Source organism: Diachasmimorpha longicaudata, chromosome 1 (assembly GCF_034640455.1).
Source record: "Diachasmimorpha longicaudata isolate KC_UGA_2023 chromosome 1, iyDiaLong2, whole genome shotgun sequence".
Classification (NCBI taxonomy): domain Eukaryota; kingdom Metazoa; phylum Arthropoda; class Insecta; order Hymenoptera; family Braconidae; genus Diachasmimorpha; species Diachasmimorpha longicaudata.
This window is the reverse complement of record NC_087225.1, coordinates 14,491,832-14,519,148: the sequence shown is the minus strand read 5'-3', so window position 1 is coordinate 14,519,148 and position 27,317 is coordinate 14,491,832. Positions and strand designations below refer to the sequence as shown.

The 27,317-nt window shown below is 40.6% G+C and overlaps 2 protein-coding genes across 6 annotated transcripts in view; both read left to right on the top strand.

Moving 5' to 3' along the window:
- Positions 1-27,317, top strand: part of Twin (twin) — a 339,039-nt gene that overhangs the window by 25,933 nt on the left and 285,789 nt on the right. The gene's annotated exons all lie outside the window — the stretch shown is intronic.
- Positions 18,261-26,855, top strand: LOC135160941 (myb-like protein M). The gene has a single exon (XM_064118117.1). The coding sequence runs from the start codon at positions 18,675-18,677 to the stop codon at positions 20,634-20,636; it is 1,962 nt and encodes a 653-aa protein (XP_063974187.1). The 5' UTR covers positions 18,261-18,674; the 3' UTR covers positions 20,637-26,855.

The following is a 27,317-nucleotide window of genomic DNA, read 5'->3' as shown; positions in this document are numbered from 1 at the left end:
ACTCGGTATGCTTTATTGGAGCTAAAAGTGAGCCGCAAATGTAGTGAATATTGTTAATGGAAGTATGACGGTGGTGTACGTTTCCTCTGACGTACTTCAAAGACATGAGACTCCACAAATAGTTTTCAGTGCACTTGAAGCGTCGGGTAAGTGCATTATAGCTCTAGAAAATGGCTCGCTTGACCGAGTCAGAATTTTTTTTTTCTCAGTGGATATTGAATCACTCGAGATGAATGATAAAAGACGAATAGGGAGTATGAAGAGAATTGGCTGAATGTAATCAGCATCCCTGTCCTCGTTAGGATAACCTTTTCCAATATTTCACTTTAAATTTCTTGCATGATAATGAGCGTTGAACAATTCAAACTTGATAATGAATTTTTCCCTCCTCCGGGCAATCAATTTTCCGGGAGAAAGTATATATCTGTATCACACAATCGAGGACATAATCAGTTTGTACGAATAGAAATTATTCAGGAGTCCTTTAGAATCCCTAAAGTGACTTTTCCTCTCCTCGGCACCTGAGAGAGCTGCCGGATGACGTGTAGCCCAAGCATGAGTCGCTTTAAAGTTTCTCCCTCATCGTTTTTCTTAGTTTTTTCATTTTACTCCTAATTTTTTTTTCTTCTGCGCCATTTTTTTTGGTTCCCCTCGTCTCTTAACCAGTCGGGGAAAAATTTTTCCACCCAGCCATGCGAATAGGGTATGAGAGAGTGAGAAAGACTGGAAAGAAGAGCCCAGTGAGCGAAAAATTATGCACGTCATACTGCTCGCTGTAAATTTCACATATACCAGGAGCTTGGAACTTTCGCTTAGTGAGTTTGGTAGGATGGTACACATTTTTTTTTCTCTTTATTTCTCTTTTTCGGGGAGATACAAAAGACTACAGTTCGATAAAGTGACGCAGTAACGCCAAAGTTCTTTCCCAGTTTTTCTTGATATTCGTAGGGCGCATGGGTTTTCGGCTCAACTGTTACGTTTATACATATAGGGACAGTTTCCCCCACGTCAGTTTATCAGACACCCGTTGAATTCGAAACAAGCCCTAGGGAGGACTCGTTAGGACCCTTGACGTAGCGGTATTTCGTACGTCTCCATTCTCATTCCTTGGGAAGAAATAAAAGGGACACGAGGAAGAAAAGAGAAAAAAAAACCTGAGAATTGTCTTTTGTCCTCCAGCGATGTCCACCGTTCTCTCCTGCCTCTCTCTCTCTCTCTCTCTCAGCTTCAGTTCTGTAGCCCATCGAACTGTCTGGGCACCGCTGGAAACGACATGCAAGAATGAAACTGTCGACAATAACAAACAACGGACCTTCGTGTCTAGACTCTGAAATATTTTCGATGACAGTGGAAAAAGAGAGGGAGAAAAAAAGGTTCTCGCATCCTTGGATAATATGCGGCGCAATGCCGAATGCCAACACGCTCCACGACACTGAATGTTTTCGATATATTTGCACTCGCGCACATCAACCAACTGTATAACCCCTCTCTGCCCCTTCAACTCAGTTGTCACAGCAGTGGCCAAATACAAAAGGGACTCGGTGAACGTAACGTATTCACTCACCATACGGGATAAACATTTGTTGACAACAGTTCAATTGAATGTTTGTTGCAATCCGAAGATCGATTCGATTTACAGAGATCGTATTGGTATTGAAATATTGTGTTTGAGTGAAGACACAGAAATGCTCCACTCTGGAATATTCCAACCAAGCGACGATGCGAATTTCTTTTTCTCACTTCCAAAATCTATATTTAGGTTCAATTTGTATGGACTCAAGTATTATTCAAACAATGAAAGTATTTTTGTAAAGCATCACTAGGGACAGAAGACTTGGTAAATATAATATTCAGAAAGCATCTCCTAATGATCAACAGTCACCGGCAACATATCTCCACGTTGTAAATCCACCAACTTTATTCCATAAAACACAATGTTGTGAAAATGTACATAGTCTCAAAGATCCTTATCTACCTTGAGAGCCTCTCAGCATTTGTACTCCAGAGTTGGGGACATTTTCATAGCCATCGGACTTGTGAGTCGGCGTGGGTAGAGTCCCCGACATAAAACCAATTGTCAGAAGTCATCGCACAATTCCACAAACTCCCTTCAGAATTCAAGAAAATAAACAATTACGTCGGTTCGATCCGGAAACTTGGCCTGGTTAACCCACGGATTTTACCTAACTAGAACGTACCAATTCCCCTTATCTTACTCGATAGACGTTTTCACTTGACACTCGATATTGAACGAAAACGAAAGAGTGGTATCTAAGAGTGGCGTTTACTCTGGGCGAGAGGTTGAACAGAAAGTTGGGCTGACGATGGCCTACATGGTATCCCGCAAAATGCTCGATGTACGATTATTGGAACGTCGGTTCTATATGGACGCTTGTGTGTGTGTGTGTGTATGTGTCTGCCTATATATATGAGGAAATAGGCAAGAATGAACGGCCATTAAGTCGAAGTCACCAGCTTAGTCAGCCACTCTGGTGGGATGCCTGCGTTTAATGTTCCGGTCTTGGTCAGACCATCATATGGCTCTCTACAGCATTTCTCAGCTTCAGCCACTCTATTTGATTCATATGCCACCAAAATTCTTCAGATTCACATCTCGAGTCAAAAATTATGTCTCCGTCTTCACACTGATGGAAAATTTGGAGATTACCTTCGTAAAGGAAAAACGTGAAATAATGTCTTCGCTGAACATTCAAGAATGCCTTCCAATTTAAAGACGATAAAAATAGCAAAATTCATCAGCTATTAATGCTGTACAACGTTCTGCCAGAAATATATGCACGAGTCCGCAAGTCAAAGCGCGCATTGCCAAAAATTAAATAATCCTTTGCTGAACTTCATGTGGCAGACCCCTGGTACAAGTTCATCGAACCCTAAACTGCATTAGGAAATGACATTTTACCATGTTTACCACCGGTTCTCATGTCTCCATTTGACTCTTTCTTCATTCTTATTGACGCAGTACGGCACACGCTTCTGGTATCCTCAGCGTCTTAGGTACTACCATTGATATTGAAATCACGTAGGAGCCGATTGGAGGGGTCGCGTCTGGTTAGATCGGCACTACGAGAGGTAACATGACGCGTACGTAGTATATATTATATGCTATGTTGCGGCATGGTATGATATTCTGTCGTCGTTTTGCGACATACGAACGTGACTTATCGACTGAGTGGAAAACGATGGGAGATTCTTTGGAGTTGTATATCCTTCTGGTGCACATTTGACTCTTCATATTTGTACAATAGAGTGTATGTCTCATAACATTCAAAGCACAGTGCACTTATCATGTACATGAAAGTTGTACTCCAGAAGCCATTGATAAGAGGATTGCATGTGAGAAGTCTTCTCCACGAGTCGCACGTGTAACTTTGATATTTTTATCTGAACATCTTTTCTCCTGCCACTTTCCATGGTTGCTCCATGAAACCAATTCAAAAAAGGCTCCATTTCTACTGCAAGATAACACTCAAGTGAAATTGAAATTTTCATCGAATCATCGAAAACCCAAATATTCCAAGCACTTTCATTTCCCACTGGAGACAGGATACCAGTGCAGCGAGCACTGGAGGAAAACCTCCAGGAATGTCAGAGAGGGAAGGGACACTTGAAGCCATGAGGATCGATAGGTCTCCAACTCCAGAAATACCAATGCGGTGAAGTTTCCTCTTGAAACCAAACCATCGTTCATCAACTCAATCCCACTTATTCCCGAACAAACTTACTCCTCTTGACCGAAGCCAAGAGGGAGTACGGGAAAAGGGTAGCATTCCCTGGTACGTTGACTTCTTTGGTCAGGAGTTTCCGGGAGTTCTGGAGATGCCCTATGTGCTCCTCAAAAGCCAAAGTACATATATTTTCAAACATAGGTGACACCCAATGGAATTCCCAATTGCCCATCCACATCACAGTTGACAAGAAACTCCATCGTCTCTCTCTCTCTCTCCATATCACCTGCGTATTCTCTAAATCTCGTTATCATCGTGTTATCCTCAATCCACTCATTGTATTTTCTCTACACTTGAACTTCACAGTCGTCTCGAACTTTCATTGGTGTTATCCCTTCTCCATTTGACCACTAGCTCCAGTTATTCCCCAAGTCTGGGAAGTATGCTTGTGTGTTGTAGTGGGTACAGATGGGTTCACTCCCTCATTCAATCCTGCATTTAGAGGTGGACCGCACTCAAGCCATAATGAGTTGCACGAACGTCACTGCAACGCCAATTCTCCTTGTCTCTACCACCCACCCTCTCCCATCGCTTTACCACTGATTCGATTTTCTCATGTTGATGAGAGGGGAGACACTTGAATCTCGTTACATTCAAGAGTTTCTCTTTAGAAACTATAGGATGAGGATAATTGGTCGAGGAATTCAGCATGTTGTTGGTGGTAGAGAATTGTGGGATTAAATCGAGATAGGTTATACCTGTTTTGGGGGAGAGAGGGAGGCTGAGTGGGATTGAGACAGAAGAAGGTTAGACCGATTTTCCGATCGGCGTACCGCTTTTACGATCCAAACTCGATATCACACGATAACTCTGATAGTTTACCTTTACTGCACTGGCTGAATCGATACATCGATTCGAAGGCTCTTTTATTAGCCCCCCCCCTCTCCCTTCTCATTTTAATCTTCGTTTCTACTTCTCAGCTAATTCGAAACTTCAGAGATTCAATGTACATTGAGATTTATCGCAATTCCAATTTAATTTGTTTTCTTTTCCACAATTGTTGGAAAGTTTTTATTCCCTCCGAAATGTAATTACAATGGGCACAAGTGAGACCAACTGGGCTGTGTTAATTATGATAACCATCAAACAGCTGGAGTTTTCATTGTCCAATTTTCTCCATGAATGTGATAAGGCTAATGATACGGTCTAAGTTGGTGTGGTTAAACCACGTTATTTACCACTAATTGATTTCAAAGATAACGTCAGTTAGTTTTGTGATGTTAGGGAAAATTAATTCAAAATACCGCAGTCTCATCGTGTCGACGCGTGGTACTGGGATTAAACGAAAAGCTTGTTAGTCTTAATTGAAAGAAGCCCATAAATGCCTCTCCATTCTCATCGTCCAACCTTTACCGGTTTTCGAACAATAGAGAGTTCATAACCTTAGACTATTATACGCTACTTCGATTTGAAATGTAACAGTAACTATTGTCAGATGGTATTTCACACATCTGCTATTAGTCCCAGAGTTTCTGAATCATTGTCGGAGATGATGGAGGGAGAAAGGAGAATGTTAATACATCACGTATCATCGCTTAGTCATCAATATCACAGTAGGTTTCAAAGCCCGTCTAACTGATCGTATTTGGTCGACCCAGTGAATGGGATGTTTGAGGTACAACGGAGCGGGAAGAAGGGACGTCGTGTCCCCATATCGGCACAAATTTTCGTCATCCCAGTTGTCCCCTAGTTCCTGGTAAAAGCCTAAGGCATCGTACATCAAAACTATCGATTTGCCACTAGCTCAAATTACTTTTCATCTTCATGCATAGGGTGGCAAACAGTGTAATCCTAGAATAGAGACTCCGTTCCTTGATCCATCCATCTACGTTACTGCTTCGGTAATACCTGTCACTGGGTCAACGTTAGCGCTCACCGAGAGTAATCTTGAGATGGAATTCAGAAGGTGTCTCAGTGGTAGAGAGTAATGAAAGTTAACTCTCCTTTCACGCGAGCCCAAAATCCAAATCAAATGTCGTTATTGACAGATGGTAGTCCCTCTTAGTTCCAAGATTTGGCAATGATTGTCAGATATGATGAGGGGAAAGAATGTTAACATGTCATCAATATCACAGTACTCACATAGAATGGAATGATAGAAAAAGGCGTGAACTCATGCTGGTCATAATGGTCATCATCATAGTGGCCTCTTGTTTTCTGCTAAAGCTCCAGTATTGTATATCAAGGCTGTCGATTTGTCACTAGCTCGAATCACTTACTTTTCATCTTCATGAATAGGGTGGCAAATACTGTAATCCTGGTATGGTGATACTACTCCTTGATCCATCCATCTCCGTCGGTGGTTGGGGTAAAACCTGTCACTGGGTCAACGTTGGCCCTCACCGAGAATATTCTTGAGGTAGAATCTATAAGGGGTCTCAGCGATGGAGAATAACGGGAGTTTGAGTGGTCGCATCTCGAGTGAGGCCAAAAGCCTGGAGTCGATGATGAGAAAGAAAGTGGAAGAGAGAGAGAGAGAGAGAGAGGTGGGTCAGCGAGAAAGAGAAGAGGATTTAGAGTGTGACGTTGGAACCGGAGTATCCTCTACTTCGGTTGCCTAGGACAAAAGGAAGGAAGCTGCGGAAGTGAAAGCCGAGACGATGAGCTTGTCAGAATCTTATTCTACACCAGCTTCATCCAATAGCAAGATAATGAAGCCATTGTCCCAACTAATTACCACTCAGCGTTTATTCTATTTTTTTTATCTTCCTCATTGTTTCTTTCACTCCACTTTCATACCTGTTTCATCCTCGAGTGACAAACAATTCTGGTCTCGTGGACACCCCAGATATTCAGCCTCTTTGTTCAAATCACCGGGCTCTCTTCTTTCTGTCATCAAATTTTTTTTAAGACAACTCTTCGCGTTGGAAAATAGTCTGAATTGTTCTTAGTCTATATGACACTCATTCGCAAACTACTCTCAGGTTTTACCTTCTACCATTTTGCCGGCGTCTGGAATACTGTTGTCGTAGTTTGAAAGAAATAAAAAAAAGGAAAGTCGAGAGAGAGAGAGAGAGAGACAGTAGAGAAAAGAAACAGCACAAGTCCCTTCCTCGTATTTGTCGCGGCCCAGGGGCTTATATAAAACCTGTTGCATCCTCTCTCAGTTTTTGTGTTATCCCCCTTCCCCTGTCGTCATTCTCACTATTCCCAATTTCATCGGAGCGAGACCCCCCTCCCCCTCCCCCGAAAAATATTCCCATTTCTACCTTCAAATCGTTGCCGCGCAAAAGTAAAAAGTAAAAGGACAAGCTAGATGAAAAAAAAACATACAGACAAGTAAGGGAATTTGCATGACAAAAAAAAATTGAACACAGATACATGAAAATGTAGCATCAATGCATGAAAGAGCCCGCAAGATCTTTTCCCTCGGGGAATCTACGATTTACGATGCAACCATATATACGACCCCCAAGTTTTGTACACGAATGGCTCTCGACGGGATAGCTGTGCAAACTCCAGCTCCTCCAACCCTCCTACCCGTCTCCCCTTTTACAACTCCACCAATCCCTCTATAACCGTTCGATCGTTGGTGAGGTGAAGCCGATAAATGCATGCTTAATACCGCCCCACAGCCGAGTGTCGCACCCCGCGCGATGTATAGAAACTGTTGGAGAAACATAATCCATCGCAAGAGCCTCGACGGCATTTTAGTTTCTCATACAATCACGAGAGTTATAGCTTTTCCACTTTGTACGGATACTCCACCCCTCACCTCATTACGTATTCTTCGTTGGGCGTTTAAAGCTACGCGCCATTCATGCTTCGCGTTCTCCGGGGGGGTGTGAGGGATGAACGAAAACTTTGTCTCTTGCTATGGAAACCTCCCCGCCCAGGTGGGAAGTTCAATGAAATTAACTCCGTTTTGCATACGCTTAATAGCCCGTATCGTGATCGTATTTCACAGTTTTATGTACTTCTTTTCTCAATAAGAGCTTGCACATTTTTTTTTATTTCCTTGTTGGGGTGAACTGAATAGGGTGTATTAAGATTCAGCTACACAATTTTCCGTCTCAGTGCGTGCTGAATAATTTTTAGTAGAGCTTGGCTCGGGTTTTCTTCACGTACAAGAATTTGTCTTCAGTTTAGAATACTGATTTTTAAGCGAGAACATTGTTCTTCACTGGTAGGAAACAAATTAATTTAGGATTGATTTTTTAAAGTTAAATGTTCATAGCAGCACGTAGAAATGATGTCTTCTATTAAAATTTTTCCACAGAAAAATAGTGACCAAAGTATCTAAATCGACAATTGTTTTATGTGTTGAGTGACATTTTTTTACACAATTCAAGATAATTTAATAAAAAGCTCATATCTACCGAGTAATGCATACAAGACCGTAAAATAGATATCTTGAATGGCATTATTACCAAATTTGTAAAATAAAACTTGCGAAATAATCTTTATTCTCGTCAGAATAGGCATTATTATTATTATTGGAGAATAGAACCACCACTAGGAAAGCGTTGATATGGAGCAAGTGAGAATCTAAGAGCCAATCTTAAATGTGCCCTCACCCTTTCATAGCACTTCTCTTGAACCGTGTCTGCAATAATGATTAATGGACGTAACAAACTCTCGATAAGATACCAAAGGTATATTTCCACCACTGATGGATGTGTGCCGGAGTTGATTGCAGCTATTTATCAATAAATTTTTATTCTCAGTTTCATTTTGCCATTTCGAGTATCGTTGCCGACTCACGAGTGTTTACTCATGTTGTACAAGTGCTTAGGGAGAGAGAGAGGGTTGAATGATCATCCAGGCGGGCTGGATATCTCTCCCATGGGTATTAACGATGCTTTTATAAAAATTGAAATGAAAAGCGGACAGAGAGAATTAAGAGAAACACCGGTGGGTATGAGGCCCGGTAATCTTGATGGTGGTACTTGCTGGGAGTATCTTATCCTCTGTAACATCAATTAATAGTCAAGGGTGATGATCTGTATCAATCATTGTGAATGTACATATCTACATTCTATCATTAATTAATCCTTCACCTTCAGACAACTCCATGAGGTTTATAAATGGCCATTCACTGGGCGAAAAAAAAATTCATCTCAATTAAAAAAAATATTTCTCATAAAAATGCGACATTGAAGCTTATTCATTACGAAATTCATGCGTTGACAATGCAAAAAAAAATTCTGTCTTCAGTGCTCAGTACTGTCTTCATTTATTTATTTTATGCTTGAATAAAATAGGCCGAGTAAAACCGAACTGCCCCTGGCGTAAATCCCCCCGGTGGAGGGTTTCCCTGAAGCCGGAGAAACCTAAGAAAGCTATAGTCGAAAGATGTAAGAAGGAATGAAAACATAAAAAGCAAAAGACGGGGAAAAACGCGAGGAGAAAGGGGTTTCGTAAGTTTCGACTTCTATTCTCGTCTCGACTCTTTCATTACGTATATAACCTGCCTCACCATAAAAAGGGTTGGCCCCCTGAGGAACCGCGCGTTTTTCTGCATCACGAGGGATATCACAGTTCTCTAGAAAATCGCTCACCAAAACCGTCTATTAAGTGCTCTTCAGAAAGAAAAAAAAAATGTATATATATGTATATAATGTGGACAAGAAGTTCGTTTCATTCTTCTCGACATTGACAAAGGGTTAAATCCGCAAATAGGGAAAATATTCATGAAAGCTCTCTATTATTTCTCCTCTGTTTAAAAAATTGATTCAAATCTCAATCCTGAGAAATAATTCTTGTCCATAGTTCACATGGAAAGAAATAATTTCACTTTTTCTATCAGTAAAGCCGGCACGTAGTTACGGCACGACTTATGGTGCAATACCGAAAGGGAAGGGGAAGTATTCGAGAGCTCGCAGCTTTATGCGACCGATATTAAAACGCACACCAATGAATTTCCATTAACATCGGCAGAATGAACAGATAAAATGGCTGGGGACGAGTTGCAGTTAGATTTAGGTGAGGTGGTATCACCGGTCGAAGAATGAAAGCAGAAAAGAGCGTTAAAATGTGCGTTATTGAGAAAAATTAATGGATCAGATCGAATTTGAAAGAGAGAGTAAATTAATTAATTTCGGATTTTCCATAGAAATTTGGAATGTTCTGAAATATTCAATTATTTCAGCCCCGTTCAGTCCGATTGCCATGAAATTGTAGCTCAAAGATGCATTTTTACCTGTTTGAAAATTTAATAATACATTTGTCAAAATTTATCGGAGATGCATTGATTTCCAAAAGACATCCTCATTGAATTGGAAATCTAAATTTCTTTTTCTTGAATTACCAATTCATTACGTGATAAGATAAAATTTCATTTGTTAAACAGCAGTCCTCACTCCCCTCTCACTCAACTCAGTTACATAAATGCGATAAAAACCATGATCAATAATTTGTTCTTACCGCATAAAACTTTTAGCGCTCTGATTCGCTCGATTTAATTCCCCATCTCGATGATTCTGATGAAATTGCCTAATCTCCCGTTATTTACTGTTCCAACAACATCGCCATTCATCCTCAGTCAACTGAAATAAAACAAAATTAACTCAGTGACATTTGCTAAACATGGAAGGGAAAATGAGGTGAAGCGATGAGAGTGAAAAAGAAGGGAAAAAAAATTATTGAAAAAGTTGAAATTGAATGTAAAAAAGAAGAGAAAGCAAATAGTTACCGTGCGGTGGGTAAACGAGACCAGTCACCGGGTTGCGCGCGACCGTCTCTCCAAGATATACGAAAACTTGAGTCTGTATATACTGCGGTGGTTTTATCCCAAGGGAAATACGCCCGGGATGCGGCAAGACTGAATGCCGCAACTGTACCACCGTCCTCTCTTCTCGCGTGTCTCCGCCCACTCATCTCCTCAACGTCTCTCCTTCTCGTCCCCTTGAATTAATCGGTGTCTTTATAATTAAAATTTCTTGAATGCTACGAAAACCCACCGGGAGCTTTTGCCTTCAGACACCTTGTCCCATCGTTGAAACCAAGAGAGGGATGAACATGGAAAATAAAAGGAGGGGAAAAGTAAATTTTGTCTAGTTCTGGTTGTGGAAGCCTTTTGTTTTCCCACACTGGCGGTGGACAGCAGTAATTAGCTAGGGGAGAGGCATCATAGCAGATTGAATTTCGACGGCTCCGTGGAGCGCTTGATGACTTTTATATTGAGTGAAGCGATCGGTGGAGCCGGAGGTGTTGAAAATTGTGAGACGAAATTTTTGTACTGTCATGGGAATGTAACTATTTGTCAGGGAGACTTCTTCGTTTCAGTTGGAATCGCTCTCGGCTATTGAAATATTATTAGTTTTGAATTAAATACAGTTACTTCTATTGGGGCCTATTGTTCGGCTCTTCCTGTTATGTTACGGTGGGTCTGTACGTAATAAATTCTAGTTAGGAGATTCATTAATTTTTATTAAATGTTCGTGGAGGAAGAATTAAAATTTTCTAGGCATTTTTTTTGTCAGGATTTTTGGGATTCTTCCTCAATTTTGGAGAATACTCAAACTGACATGAAATCGATTGATCGTTGAGATTAAAAATTATTCAAGTGGAAATTCGAAACAATGTGCGTAGATTTTTGCGAGTCTTCGACCTCCGAGATTAATATTTTTCTTTGAATTGAGGGAGACATAGCTAAGGAAAAAATAGAAATAGTTTTAACCACTTTTAACGGCCTTCCAAGAGGACAGTTCAGGGGAGACGTGTCTCTCAGTCTCAACCGCTTTATTTCATGACATTCTTGAGAGTAGTTTTCCGATAGCTTGGAATATAATAAGCAATTTGCCTCGGGCTTCCATTTACGCGCAGTTGTAAAAAATAAAATGTGCATTGGGGAGGAACACCGGAAACGTAAATACAGGCTTTTAAATTTTAAACGAGAGATTCAAAAGACCTAGACTGGAAGTAGGTAGGAAAAATCGAACTGCTGAGCGACGCTTTCTCATTTTTTTTGCCTTCAGTTTTTTCCCCCTCTCTCGCTCTCTTGCTCTTTTACTCCTCCCTCCCTCTCATTCAAAAGAAAGGAACAAAATCTGGGTCTCGACTCTTTATTGTCTCTCACTATATCCCATACTTTTATTTTTTTCTAACTTCAGTCCGTGTAATTACTTTTTTGAGTCATATATCTCGAGCGTTTACTGCAGCAGTACTTTAAATATAACCTTTTTCCCTCAACGAGATAGAATAGACTGAAAACTCAATATGCAGTTGTATCCACTGCCAAGGGAGTGAGAGAGACAGAGGGGGCGAGGAAAAGTGGTACTGCTGGTCATTCTGACCCATATTAGGGGCACTTGGTGCATCCAGGGGGTTTTCATATCCCAGAGGCTCACATTCACCTCGTACTACGATTTACTGCTAGATGAAGTTTACATTGGCAAGTTCAAACAATGCCACTCGATGTGACCTACACTCACTTGATTAAAAAAACATTTGTTAATGTGATGAAGGAAATATGTGTTTAGTGTATCCTCTTTTAAGTGGATTTATTCAATCAGTGATCAGATACGCTGGCCAGCTGGAGGTGGAGAAGGAGTGTAGCTTTCCTAGATTTTTTTTTTTATAAATTATTTTCATGAATCACATGAGTTTCCATTCCAGTCCCATGATAATTGGTTAGCATCGACTAATCTGTATAATAGCACTTTCGCAGAGGTCACTTTCGTAGGTGGACATAACAGAGTGACTCGTGGGAATGTCATCTGACTCCCTGTCCTCTTTTGTTCACCCACACCTCATAACATTCATCCATGCTCTCACACTGGTTCGCAAGCCAGTCCCATGCCAAGCACCCCATGGCGTCCACTCATAAGATATATATTCGTATACACAGTGTGTTTGTCTCTCGGGGTGTGGACGAAGACTCCATTTCATATTCTCGTGTACCCTTACCACCCTCGGCCTCTCAATTCGCATCACAATTTTACCGGAGCTACTCGAATATCGCACACACCAACACGATTTCCGTAAACTTTATGACCGAACAATGCCCGTTTCACTCTTAGTTTAGTTTTTCCCCCCTTTAGTAATATTTTACACAGTGACAGCCAAACACATTCTCCTTTCCCTTTTTCTCCCTCTATTTTTCTGTCTTCTTTTATCGGACTCTCAGCTTTATTTTCTCTAGTTGTTGGCTTTGAATACACATTCATGGGTAGTCGTCCGCATGTGTGCAACTTATTCCGCGGTTTTTAGTGATTTCTGGGGAGTACCTGGAGAATTATGATTTTTGTAATGTGGATTTATATTTTTTCGACAGTAGCAAATAATTTTATAATAAATTTTAAAAAATAGACAATGAAAAATAAAATCATGACATTTGAACGGTGCAAAACAAAAAATGTTAAATAGTTCTCCCATGAGAAAAAATTCCAACACATGATGGATAGTTCAGGGATTTAACGCGAAGGGGGGGGGGGCATCACGAAGGAGAGGGGTCGATACAAACTAGACAATGTGGTATATCACTCCCCGCGGATTACCTAATTTATTTTTCAACTCATCGTAATTCGTTTCACATCCGAGTTTTCCCAACACTCATATATTACAGTTTAATTCACATGTCCTGGGGGAATGCTAAAAAAGTAGATATATCGAGTGTTAGTATCTCGCGGGATACGTCTGCCGTCGAAGTTTTTGTATTGAACCCTGGAGCCTTAGACGATATAGCACTCGTCGCTGTAAATTGAATGGTTTGAATTGAATTTCCATCAAATGAGAAATCAGTATTTCCACTAGAAATGGCAATTGTTTATTTATTTTTTTTCATCACTTCTTTTGGCTCGAGAATATTTCCCCCTCCAGTTTCGAAGATACCAATCTGTATATTCAATTTCGATAACGAAAGCTATTAATTATTGTGGCTTTCGCGTGTATTTGGGTGGAAAAAAATGAAAATCGAGAATATTAATCATGAAATGGAGCTTCAACCACAATAAATGCCCGTTTTTGTACGATAAAAGTGAACAACTCTCTCGTGAAATCGTTAATTCAGCTGTTTTGAGTATGGCTTGCGTTCGATGGAACATTTCACGATACCAATCAATGTTACAATCGGTTTTTTTTCATCGATCAACTCTTCGGATGCAGAATTGACTCCAGATCTGGGTTGAATATTAATTAAAAAAGCATGGGGTTGAGTCAACAGCTGCACTGAATCCCCCATCAACGATAGATTTTGCATCATATTACCTTTTGGTCTGGTCTCTCTCCACTTGACAAATTATTCATCGCTGTTAGAAACTGGCTATTCTGAAATTGAGTTGCAGAGTAACAGTTGATGCCACGAAGGTTGCAATGTTTCCTTTCGAAATTGGCGAGATTCGCCTGGGGTGTAGGTGCTACCCTACGTAGGTGGCGAAGTTTAGCTATTCATCTCCTCTGTCACAGCGATGAGGGGGGTAGGAGGGGTTATGCCACTGCAACACAACCACGCTCGCAACCATACTCCAACGACATGGGAGGTTATGTTAACCGAAACTTACCACTGGGGTGTTCGTTAACACCTTGGACATGAACTTGGTGAGCCAGTGCTTTGCCGATGGTTCGAGTAGTGCCAACGGGGTTCGTAATGTGTGAGAGAAGTTGATGGTATGAGGAAAATGGGGAAGCAAAACTCAAATAAATAAACATTGGGGAATATTCAAAGCTAAATAATACCTTCCAATTATCGTTTCTTCTCTCTCTAAATTTTTTCCTCATGTTATCTGGAGTTGAAAAAAAAATCCAAAATCCCGGAGTTATTTATTGAGTTTATTATGCAGAAGTTACTTTAGCCAATGCTTTCTACTCTGTTCGTTAATACGTTGGACATGAACTTGTTGAACCAACGTTTTACCGATACCCAAAGTAAGTTGACATTACAGACAATAACCCATACATTGTACCACCACAAAGGAAATACGTTTATTTATTCACAACGGTTTTCAAGATTAGAATATATTATAGTTTATGGCCTACTTCAATTTTCTATCCTTCGGCAAAGCTAATTGAGTCCATTTACTGTTCATTAATAAGGAAAAAAGTCACAGCGATATCGTGCATTCGGATGCATTTATTTTTATGTGAAAGTTTCCAAGTGACTTTATTTTTATGAATTCATATCAGTGAAAATATCTCAATGTTATAACATTAACAATAAATTCACTTCAACTCAGAAGTATTGATATTGACGGATCGGATGCTTCAATTAGATGAAAAATGAAGGAATGACCAAACGACCTATTTCATCTCATGAATCAATTGTGTTCATTCACCATCGACTTTGCTATCGTATTTAGTTCTATCGATGGCTTTTACTAATTTCTCCCTTGAATTCTTTCTCAACACAAATATCCAAAGGTTAAAAACGGGTTTCTAGTGGCTGTCACAGCCAATTCTACTACACAAGCACTCCACCCCGTTGAATTTCTCTAGAATCTCTTGATAACGAGACGAAAATCCAAACTGGCATACGGCGCACGATTGGAAATAGATCCAATTCAGCGACAAGATTTTACGGGAAAGTGTTATTGACGTGGAACCCGATAAACTCTTCCCCTGTGCTAGTATCGGGGATTGGCTGGACAGCACCGGCAAGACCGATATTACAAAACTTTCTGGGTCGTGTCTAAACATAAAACTGTATATTTAGAGATAGTAGGGACGAATAAAGTTTGTAAATTATGGAAGAAATTTCCTGTGAAACATCCAATTACACTTCCCCCATCATTCGGTATTTATTGACCGGTGTGATGATATTGGTTTTTCCGGAGTTCACTTGGATTTTTTCAAATCCTCTCGATCATTAATTTATTCTTTCGAGCGAAACTCTTGATGTATTGTTAAGGTCAAAGTGCAATTTTGCAGACAGTTCATAGAAGTATTTTCGGGATATCGACTTAGCAATAAAAAAATCTTGGAATTATTATTTTTTACTTGTCAAGAGCACAGACACTATAGGGTTTCACGATTTTGACCTTTCTTCAAGATATTTGTGTCTCAAATAGAGACATTAAAAATACATAAACAAAACGCTATTTCGACTCCCTAAGAAATGTCACTGATTTTTCCGACTTTATCCCCAATTACTAATGTTGAAAAATAGTCCTCGAAAATCCTTTGAAAAATAAAGTAATTTATCGATAAATGCGTTGACAAATCGTACATCTTTCGTGGAAAAATTTACTGGGGTGCGCGTGTACCACCGGCCATAAACTTGCGGACAATCACGGTAATGGATGCCTTTCTTGGAAAACTTTTCAGCAGAAGTCGTAATAATCGTTTCGCTAAAGAAAAAAAACTTCCGTCCGCGAGTAAAGAAATCTGAGATAGATTTTTCCGTTCCACTGTAAAGAAGCGGCTTTTACTGCAGAATCGCGTACACACACCCACACACATTTGTCATTTCCGTGAGGTATTTTCGATATTGTTTCGAGAGAAAGATGGCCGTTCCTCTCAATGTCATCGTAAATGGATCGAACACTTTCTTCCAACCGATGAAAAATTATCTCCAACTTTCAGTTGAGCTGAGAATTTTTTTTTTGATGACCCAACAAAATTGAGCATTTTTGTGAATTGATTCCAGCAATGTCCCTTTATCGTTTTTTCAATCCTCTAATAGATTCCCACTGCACGCAGTTGGTTTCGCTTTCCCCTCTGAAATTCCTCCGCTCTAGACTAGGAAAGAATTATAACAATAACGACCAGCGTTTATTTCCTATGGAATGACAAAAAAATGGTCATTACTGTAATTACGAAAAAGTGAAAACACTAGTTATGTGGCGAAAATGTACATTTGGGAAATCGACTGGATAGATTTCTGAAGCGAGTTCCCATTGGCTATTGTAGTTAACTACATGGTGTACGCAATGAATCCTACATTATCAGTGATTTCAATTTATGGCCTGCTATCGTAAAGGACAGTGTACTGTCATTGGTTACAACCTAATTCGGATTACACCGGAAAGATTCGCCACACAGAATAATGGATAGGCTGAATTCACTGAATAACATTCACTCAGCGATAAAAAAAAACACTCAGAAATGTGCAAACAGTTTCTTGGTAATGTTGAAACTAAAAATAGTCATTGCACATTCGCGTCACTGCTGTTTCTTTTGGTAAATATGATATGAACGAGTCAGTATTATCGACGTGTTTTCTCTGTCCGCCAAATGTCCAACATTATTTTTAAGAGCGTATGTGAAGTTAGCTATTTCCGTTTGTTGTCTGACTATACCAAGTGTCAACTTTCTTATCTAAATGCAATCGGGGAAAAAATTCCATGAAATATTCAATGACATTTGGATCGAAACTGCACAATTTGCAAAACGTTTTTTTATGTACTTCACGGAAAAATTTAGTTGAAAAAGAGGTGACACTTGAAAACGTGAAAATTTCATAGATAGGAATTTGTCTTTAATTGAACTAAAATGAAACGTAATATTTTTGCGCAATTTTAAAAATATGATCCTATAATTTTAAGTAGTATAGATCAATCTCAGTTCAGTCATTGGAATATTCAATTTATCCTGTTGTTCTTGGCATATTTGAATAACCTAGGAGAATCACAGACAGCCAATCTTGCCGCGTGTGAATGACTAGAAGACACGGTGGAAATGACATCTCGCTCAGATCCAATGGATCGTCGAGACACACCGAGCGTGCGACGCGCCACCGGTAATCGACTAAGACTCGTGACCCACTTTTTCACCCGGTGTCGACCTAGATTGCGGGGGTGACGCCTCCGTATCACTCCGATATCTCCTTACTCTAGCCTCATTTTTTTCCAACGCTTTCACCATACTTTCACCTTTCTCCAATATTCAATTAACGTGTGTTCATTAATAAATTGAACTCCGATGAAATAAGGAAAAATGATTTCGGATTACAAGGGATTAATGATGAATCCTATTCCGGGAACTTTGCAATCTCTTAGTCTTAGACCCCCCGCCATTGCCGACTCAAGTTCTCAGAAGGTTTGAAATGAAATATATTTTAGACTTTTCAAATTTTTTCTCAATTAAAATGTCACAACAATTCCTTATTCCCAATTTTATGCAATTTATCTTCATGAAATTGGCAATTTCGTTAGTGTTTCAATAAAATAAATACTCAATACGGATTTGTCTTGACCACCACCATTTTTTGGGAACGATTTACGGTAAATTTGAGGCCTCTCCTGATTTTTCAATTAAAAAAACATGGGATAAAATGCGATTCTAGAAAAAAAGTCTCAAATATAATGAGTATATCAATAACAACGAATGTGGTATCCAAGTTCGATGGTACCTCGAGACTATATGATACAGGCAGACGGTAAATTGTGGCGTCGACCGGAAGGAACAGCGCGTTGATCGTACGAATCGGACGTGGCAAAGTTTCGCGGTTCCGAGGCGGCTAGGGAAAATAGAAGAATCAAATGAGGAGACGACAGAGGGGATATCTGGTGGCAGATGGTGGGGGACACGCCGGGCATTTTCCGTAATAGACTGTAACACATACACAGTGGAAATTCCCCGAGAAGTGGGGATGAAAACAACTAGTGGGAGTGAGCAGTGGTGGGAGAACGGCTCCCCTCTACGTACCAGAGTGCTGGTGTCGGTGCCAGCTTGGGGAAGGATCCTCAGTGTCGCTCGGAACGCGGCGGAACACGGTGGACAAGTCATTCGTCCACGAACAGATACTCACTCTGAATTTATCTTGTTATTCTATTGTTGACCCGGTTATGAATATTCCTCCGGTAATCGGGTTATTTAGATCGAAGCGGTAAACACGATCGGGAAATGCCTAGCGATGTGGGTTAAATTGTTCAGTCTGACTATTGGATTCCAATTGCAGTGACGTTTTGAATAGTGTTATTTGTGAAAAGCAAGTGTCGATTTGTGAAGGTACGATAAATTCGCATAATTAATATCCGAAGAGAGAAATAGACTGGATTGCGCGAGTAATTGAGAAGCGTCGAAGTGCTGATTTTATCGTCTGATTGTAAAATGAGCCGTCCCCAAGGCGGCTTGGAGGTGGAGAGATACATTGGCAGTTGCCTGATATCATCATCCCTACGACAGAATATTCAGAAAACTCCGATTATCAAGAAACAGGATAATCAGCAATTATCGTTGCGTAGCAATCCGAATTGTTATCCCCAGAACTATTCACCCGGTAATGAGCAATGTCAGTATGGCACCTGGACAGGTGCACCCTTGATATCCATGACATCTAGTCCAAGAAGGAGTAATCAGCGTTTATCTCCATCTCCTTGTCAGCAAATACAAAATCAATGTTCAACGATCGATCAAACTCAGCAGCAACAGCAGTCACAACAGGTTACGGGTCACCTGCAGAATCGTAGTCCACTGTCACGACTGGCTATTCACACTCAGGGTGCACCACTCATCCTGGCTGGACGTTTTCACAATCGTGGGAAGTTGCAAAATTGTGGAAATCTAACGAGCGGTGCTAATGTCAATAATTTCTCAAACACTAATAACAACATTGGTAACACCGCAATGTCTAATGGAAGATGTGGAGGCCAGAGGGGTCAGAGAACAATGGAAACTCCACGTAAGCCACAGCAGCAACAGCAGCAGCAGCAACAACAACAACACCACCACCACCATCACAACCAGCAGGTGCAGCAGAAGCCGGACTGTCAACCCCCTAAAGCCGACAATTCAGGTTCAAACATAGCCAACATTGATTCCCTGAGTATTGCCAGTGATGAGAGTTCAAACAACTCGGAAAACAGTCTACCACGTATAATAAAGCCACGCAAACGAAGGAAGAAGGACAGAAAGCCGACGAATCCAGTGAGTCAGGAGATTACGAAGCAGGATGATCCAGTACCACCGACAAATCACGTTGCTGAACACACGGGTTTGGCAACGCTGAAGCCGTATGTGCCGGTTTGTTACGAGGCACGTTATGAGCCGGCATCACACCGGTCACACAGGAGGCCACCAGTTGTGAGGGAAAGTTATGGCAGAACGCAGACATCCACATCGATTCAAGAGATTACAGACACGAGGCAGAGGTACGGTCATAGACACGTGCAGGTGAAAGTACTGGATGACAACCGTAATGTTGTTTTACCAAGCAATGTACGTATACAGGGAATAACCAAGATGTATCGTAATCATCATCACATCAATAATCCAATTAATCGTTGCAATAATAATAATAATAATAATAATAATAATCCAACGAGATATATAAATTACGATACTAGCTGTGAGAAGAGTGTTGTTGATGATACGTGCTGTCAGTGCCGTTACTGTGATCCATCTGGACTTATTTGGGATGTCGAGCAAAATTGTTACTCACCATTCTTAACACCACCACCACCATCGAGCAGTGATTTTGGGGGGGTACAGTATCCGCAGATACCACTGTATCTGTCTCGTCCAAGTTTATCATGCCCGGAGCAGGATTACTACGACGTTGAGGATCAAATTCATGGTCATCACTCTCACCACCAGCATCACCTCCATCATTCACAGAATCGTACGAATCGTATGGAACCAACTGGCTGTACTTTACTCAGACGCAGCTGGAGTGATCCAACTAGTTATTTCAGTGAACAAATAAGTACACCGAGTCGAGATGTTGGGGTTATTGGTGATCGGGGTCAGGCTGAGGTGACAAGGGGTAGAAGCTCCTGGCCAGGTAGTGCATCGTCCGGTGTATCACCAAGTGCTAATGTCACTGGGCTCAGTTCACTGAGCAATTCAGTGACACCTACACAGAGCCTCGAGGTATCGACTGAAATTGTCACATCGTTGAATGGGCATCGTGATCTTGAGATTAAATTCTACTCATCATCACCGAGTTCAGCTCCAACTGAGGAGGAGAAATCAACGTTTTTTGATGACAACGAGGACTTCAGTGATATTTGGAGTTATCATGAGTCGAAACTGCAACAGGATTTTCGTACTCTCCTGCAGGCTGAAGAGTGAAATTAAATAAATCATTTTAATGATTAACATTATCCAAACTCTTCAAGTGAAAGAGGTGTATCATAAATGCTTGTGTATGTGTGAATGTAAGAGAGAACGAGTGAGTGTAGAGCGCGGAGAAAGCGAGATCGATGACAAGATCAACCGACGAAGCGTGAAACAAGTAGACGATGGACGTGGTTGAGTGGCAACGAGAGGGAACAAAGTAGTCTCACTAAATAAATAAAAATACAAACACGGAATAAGAGAGATAGCTAAATTAATTTACAAAAAAACAAAATAACGATAATATCAAAAAAAAATATATATATATATATATATATACACACCAGAGTACTCGCGGACGTTAACGCGTATCAGTGTCATTGAGAGGAAAATTGTAACGAACCTCCAGGTACATTTCTATCGTACTGTAGGGGTTTGTAAAGCTCGGTTACAGTGTAGAACATGTCCTGGATACCTCTCTAGCAGCATCCTCACTCGCATTCACGTACAATGTTGACTAGAAAAGGGGGTAGACCGATGAATAAACCACGAAACAAGTCTGGAAAATCCATATATCTCCTCTTTGGTAACGGTCCAACCAGTGCGCGTCAAAATTTACGTGATAGGATTGACGAATAGCATCAAGATGTCCTGAGCATGTTTCATAATTTTCCCTGGTTACGATGATTAATAACCATTGAAGTTGATTCACCAACGTTGAGATCATTTGAATGAATGAGATAAACAATACAAAACAAAGATATCGATGTTAAAAAGCAAACTCACCAGCGTTATTTTTCTAATCATCTTTTATCATCGTCCATCATCGCGCACATCTCAACAACTGATGGATCAATCTTCAAAGTTATTATTAAATCGTCGTGAATAGTTATGACCGGCAATTGATCGACGGGTGACTTCACTTGCACCTCTAATATAGCCAGTGAAAACGAGATTGTAAACTCCATCGTTGGCCTTGAGGAGGTGGAGTACGCAGGAGAGGTGCAAAGTGACGCTCCTGATGAGAGGGACCCTGGTTGTGCAGGCTAGACAGGCGGTCTCTATCGGTAATACCCCACTTCCTCCATCACTCTTAAACCGCGACGATGGTAGGTGGAGTAGTTGAAGTTCCCCATATCAGTTTTACGTTTATTCACGGTAGGGCCACATCGATTTCCCCCCCTTCACTTCCGCTCAAGTGTACCACGACAGCGTTAATTGAACCGCGTATTACACTACATTTTTTCATATACATTTCACCTTGACCAGCAGCTCCACAGCTATCATAACTACCTCTATTCGTAAATCTTTCCCTCGTACATTTATAATCTCCAACGGAGACTCGCTGTGTTTCTCTTCCCTTTGGCGCCACCGAGTCCTCTTATTTTTCCATGAATAACGCAGTACGGAAAAGGAGAGCACCGACATTGCGAGTAAATCTTGACGTGGTTGGAGGAACAAGGGCGCTCTCGAATGATGAAACCATTGCGAATCGATATACTCGTCCTCACGTTCAATTCAACGTGGAAAAATATGTCTTTAAAAATATCAGAAATTTTTCCCCTCCACTTTCTCTCAATGTGAATATTCTCTTCTTACTTGATTGTTCTTAATTCAGGGTCACGTGTGCCGGTGTGTATGTCACGCAGTGCCGATGACCTTTAATCCCATCTGTTGTTTCTTTCACCGGTTGAATAATGGCACCGGCATATTGACGTGGGTCGGTAAACTGTTATAATTCACCCACGTTATATCTCGCACTCCGCTGCATACTAATATCATTTCACAAAAGCATTGCGTGTCTCGGCATGTTTCCGCGAGCTTTCTTCCCTCCATGTGTGACTATGTCTTTTCCTGCTGTTGTAGTTTTTTTTTTTTTATAAATATTTGTTGTCTCATCAGGCATGTACACTTTACACTCAACAATTTCTCAGCGTGTTTCCTATTGACAGAATCAAGAGTAATACGTACTCGTTTTTCTGGTTTTCCGTTTGAAAATACTCATGCAACTGTTTGCTCAACCGCATGAATTCGCTCTATCAATATTTATTCAAATCCAATCGTTGGCACGGGAAATTACTTCTACATCTTTGCGTACTGTTTCTCTCTTTGTCCTCTTTTTCCAATGGGTATTTATTCTGACATTTTTAATTCAAGGAAAAATGGTTTAGTTGATGGAATATTCCCCCGTGACACTGGAATAGACTTACTGAATCATCTGCACCGATTGCGCGGAGAAGAATCTTTCAGTAAAAATTAGACAACTCGTTCTTTGCACTCCGTAAAATTTACGCGACACGATCACATTTTGTCAGTTGGTTCATATTAAAAGTACGAAATACGGTGGAAAAATTTGGGGAGAGTGCAGTTAAATTTTTTACAACAAAAATTATTAATAGGGATTTTACGTGCTTCAAAATATTTACTGAAACAACGAAATTTTACAGGAATTTCGTCAAACGTTACAACATTCAATGCTCACGGGAATTTCCACTTCGGTCCGCTCACATTTCAATAAATAACTGAATAAAAAAAAACTCGGCAGATTCGAAAAAAAATTTCTACGTGGGATGATTTTTTGTAATTTAAAAAATTTCCAGAACTGAAGAGGAAATTTTTTGCACTTCGGATTTTTCCACGTTTTTATGTTCATCGTTCGAACGTTCCATCACGTAATTTTTACTCAAGTTTTTTCTCACTTCTTCATTGAATTAGATTTTGCTCGGCGATTTTCCCTCTCCGTTAAAACGCGAAAAATGAATGATAATTGATGCTAACGACGCTCTTTGTCTCCTCGTGTTTAACACGACAAGTCATTAGATACGATAACAGTATTTATAAAATGAAATTCAAACGGAGATATTTGCCGATAATACTGAGCCCATCGAGTTTGCGTGTCCCCTACGTATATCCATTAGCCTTGAGGCCACTACGTATCTCCGATTCGCGATCGATTGGTATAATCTATCCTGATCGCTGAACGATAAAGTCGTAGTGACGCTCACTCTTCACACTTCAACTTGACTATCATCTAATTACATCCACGGTGGTCTCATCATCGTCATCTTAGTTTTTCCATTTCCTTCCGTTCTCATTCTCAGCTCTATCAACCTTTCTCGCAATAACACTGCAACCAGCCATCGTACCTGGCTTTTCGATTAATCGTAAATACTTCGTATACCGGAGACAATCTCGCATCCTCCAGGTGAAATCGATTCGCAGTGGTATCAGGAGCCCAAAAGAACTTGTTACAACCCGATAATAACTCCCCCCTTAATTTTTTTTTCTTATTTCTTTCATCCATCGAGACTGTCTACACTGTTTACTAATAAATTTAACGCATACCCGAGTCTCTGGAATCATTTATACACATGTCCAAGAGGTGAAAAAAAATGTGAGGAATTATGAGGAAACAAATGTTGAAAATGTGTGCTGTATGTTTGTATATTAAACTTGACTGTGTTAAACCGAAGATAATGATAATGACGATAGCTCGACCCATTCGCTGTGCGATCTCGTCGCTTCGTCGATTAGTCTCTCTTTCTCCCCCCCTCCCCACCTTTCCCATCGTAAATTGAAAATAAATATAATAAAGCGAAGGAAATTCCATGTTTGATTTGAGAATGACACAATACGCGTGTTTTTTAGATCGATTTGTCAATGAGTTTGACAAATATCGTAAGTTTCATTAGCAACAGTGGTTGTAAATAGTTGAAAAGGATACGTATGGAGAAAACACGCTTTGTTCGCTGATTAATGGACATTTAAAGTGATGAAAAGGAGTAAATAATGGAGAAGAAGAATTGTTAAATTGATGAAATTGTCTTTCTCGTTATTTTATTTCATACGAATACCTTTAACGCTGTTTTTCTCATTCGGCTGCGTCACACTGACGCACTCCCTCATAAACCTCACCTCCTCGCCGTCATTTCGATTGAAACAAAAAAGGAGAATAACGCGGGAGGATAGGGGGAAAAAAGGAAAATATATATAAACAGAGACAAAAGAAAGAACAGGAGAGAAATAACATCTCTTTCTTTGTGGCAATCGGGCGGTCGTTAAGGAATAATTTTGCGAGTGAATGGAGTGGAGAAGAAAAAAAAGGGAAACACGAGTAGAGAAACAAAAAATAATGAGAGAGTGCACACGAGGGGTACGAGTGGTTTGTGTGATGGAGAAGCTGGATTGAAGTCGTCAGAGGGTGAATCGGCCATTTTTTTTTATTCGTCTCCCGTGCCTTTCGCCCTATTCTTTGTTTTCCCTTTGCCCGGAAAATGCCAATAGGCATTTGGAACGCAAGAAAAAGGGAGGAGAGTCTCGTTGTTGGATTGCGGTGGAATTTCTTTTTTTTTTACCCTGCTCACAAACACACGCACACGTCCCCGCCACATGGGCGTCTCAAACCGATGATTAATCATCCCTCTGTTGGGCCCCGATGACGGCCGTTCGCTAAAGTGAGAAAGATTGTACTCACGTGCCTGGGGTGTGCGTGTACGCTCGAGTAATAAAAAAAATACACCCCACGGGCGACTTCTTTTCCGCTTGATCGCTCAGACTCAACCAATAAGTGTCAAATAACTCCTCCGTTTGGTGAACGTTTTATTCTTTATTCTCCATTCATTACAGTTTTATTTCCTCTTGGGGGAGAATAATTGCGCAACTAGTGGAGGGTGGAGACAGAACACTGGAAGGGAATTGAAATTTCATGGACAGTTGACGGTTAATTTTCAGGGGGCGACGGTGAAGCTTGTGAGAGAGAGGGAGGAGGGGCTGGGGGGATTTAGGAAATTCGCGGTGAGACACATTCAATGAAAATTGAAAGAAAAAAACGTAGACATTACGTTGTGAGCGACATAAGATTTTATAATAATTCAATGATTGCATTATCTTTACTGAGTATTTCTACCTGTGTGAATATTCAGGAAAATTTCGAGACGTGGAAACTACTGTGGCTAGTCGTGCGATAACTCGTGCAAACAAAAAACAATACCTGTGTAGGGCGATCTGTCGTGAAAAATCAATTGATAATTACCGTGATAGTGATACGAGTCGAGTATCAGACGGCAGAAGTAGTGGTAAACTTCTAAGTCCCCGTGTTCGACCACGTCCATTGCCCAGCCACTCTAGTCTCCTCGGCGAAGTGCGTATAAAGTCTTGCCTTCGAGCAAAAAGAAATACTTGAATTTCACACTCCATTCACAGACATTTTTCAAATACTAAAAATTGAATTAAGCTTTTGAGGCGCCGACTCCTTTCAAATTTATTGATAAAATTTTTATTTCATTCAGGCGTTATTTAGTGTTTGAAAAATTTCCGCAAAATGGTTTAGATCTCATTTCTTTTATTTATCTAAAAATTGGACTGCGTGATAGGTTTTGTAATTTTTACTGAACATTTCTCTCCCTCTGGATCCCCGTCCTAAATCGAACGACGGGCACTCACCCTCTGTCTCGGACTCGCTCCACCGCCGTATTCCAATTCTCGAGTAGCCCAGAAATATCAGCACCATATTTGGTACACTGGATAATTGCGAATGTTATAAGCTGTAGCGAAGGGACGAGACATCGATAAAGCGCCGAGTACGGCACATGGAAATGTATCCCTGTACTGTTGATTCCTCTCCCTCCCTACAGCATCACCCGCCACAAGCGATAACTTGTATATTCGCTCTTGTGCATGACACTTTGCAAGTATAATTATCTTGAAAATTAGTGGTTAACAAGGGAGGGGACGACGAGGCCGCTACACGAGACGAGACAGGGGTTTCGAGTGTCACAGTGTGCAATGTGGATTTTAGGGAAAATGACGCTAGGGCGTGAGGAGGTTTACCTTGACATTGATGACAGTAGTGCATCAAATTAAATTGATATTTAATTAAGATATTGAGTGAGTGATGAGTGCACTGATAGCGGTGAATTATTGTTCCGGGGAAAATGTGAAAATTGTGGACCACGAGCGAATTCATAGGTGACTTCGATCGTGGCCCGAATTATTATTGTAAGACGAGATTGTCTGGGCTATTGGTGGACTGGACAATTTATTGTTTCACATGTCGATGCACACAATTGCGGTGTGATAAAAGGCTAATTTAAATTGGTGAAATTTATTCATTGGCTGGCGTATTCTGATGTTCGTGTTTTTTACTTATTTCATGTCTATACAGTTTTCTCTCAGCCAGTATAAACAAATGGAGTACACCGAGAAATAAAAGATGCAATACTGTTTGTATAATTAGTACTTGTTTTTGTTATTTGTGTTATTAATTCCCATGATATTTTTATGAGATGGAGAGGGAGGCAGACGGAAGGTAGTTGGAGAAACTTCCGTTGAGTTTGTTGTGGGTGGAGTGTTTAAGACTTAAATTTTTTTAGGCCGCCGGGTGGGGGAGGGAGGTAGAAAATTATATATACTTTGATCGTAGTCTGGATAGCTCTTTTCGTGCTACTTCGCATTGAACACTAGGACGCAAGTTGACTCGCTCACTTGGCACGAGAATTTCTGGCGGCTCGAGTTTTATTTCGCTCCAGTTACTTTCGAAGTTCATTTCTACAAATTTCATAGTACAGTTTGCTCTGCAGTCAGTGAATTCTTGCGGGGGGATTCGTAGTGTTTCGGTCGGATGATTCGAGAGAAAAAAGTTGGGGGGAGGGGTGGAGGGAGAATGAAATTGGAATCTTGTCTTAAATGAAAAATTAG

Coding starts and splice junctions, on each gene's coding strand:
- LOC135160941 (XM_064118117.1), top strand. CDS start 18,675: ATGAGCCGTCCCCAAGGCGGCTTGGAGGTGGAGAGATACATTGGCAGT.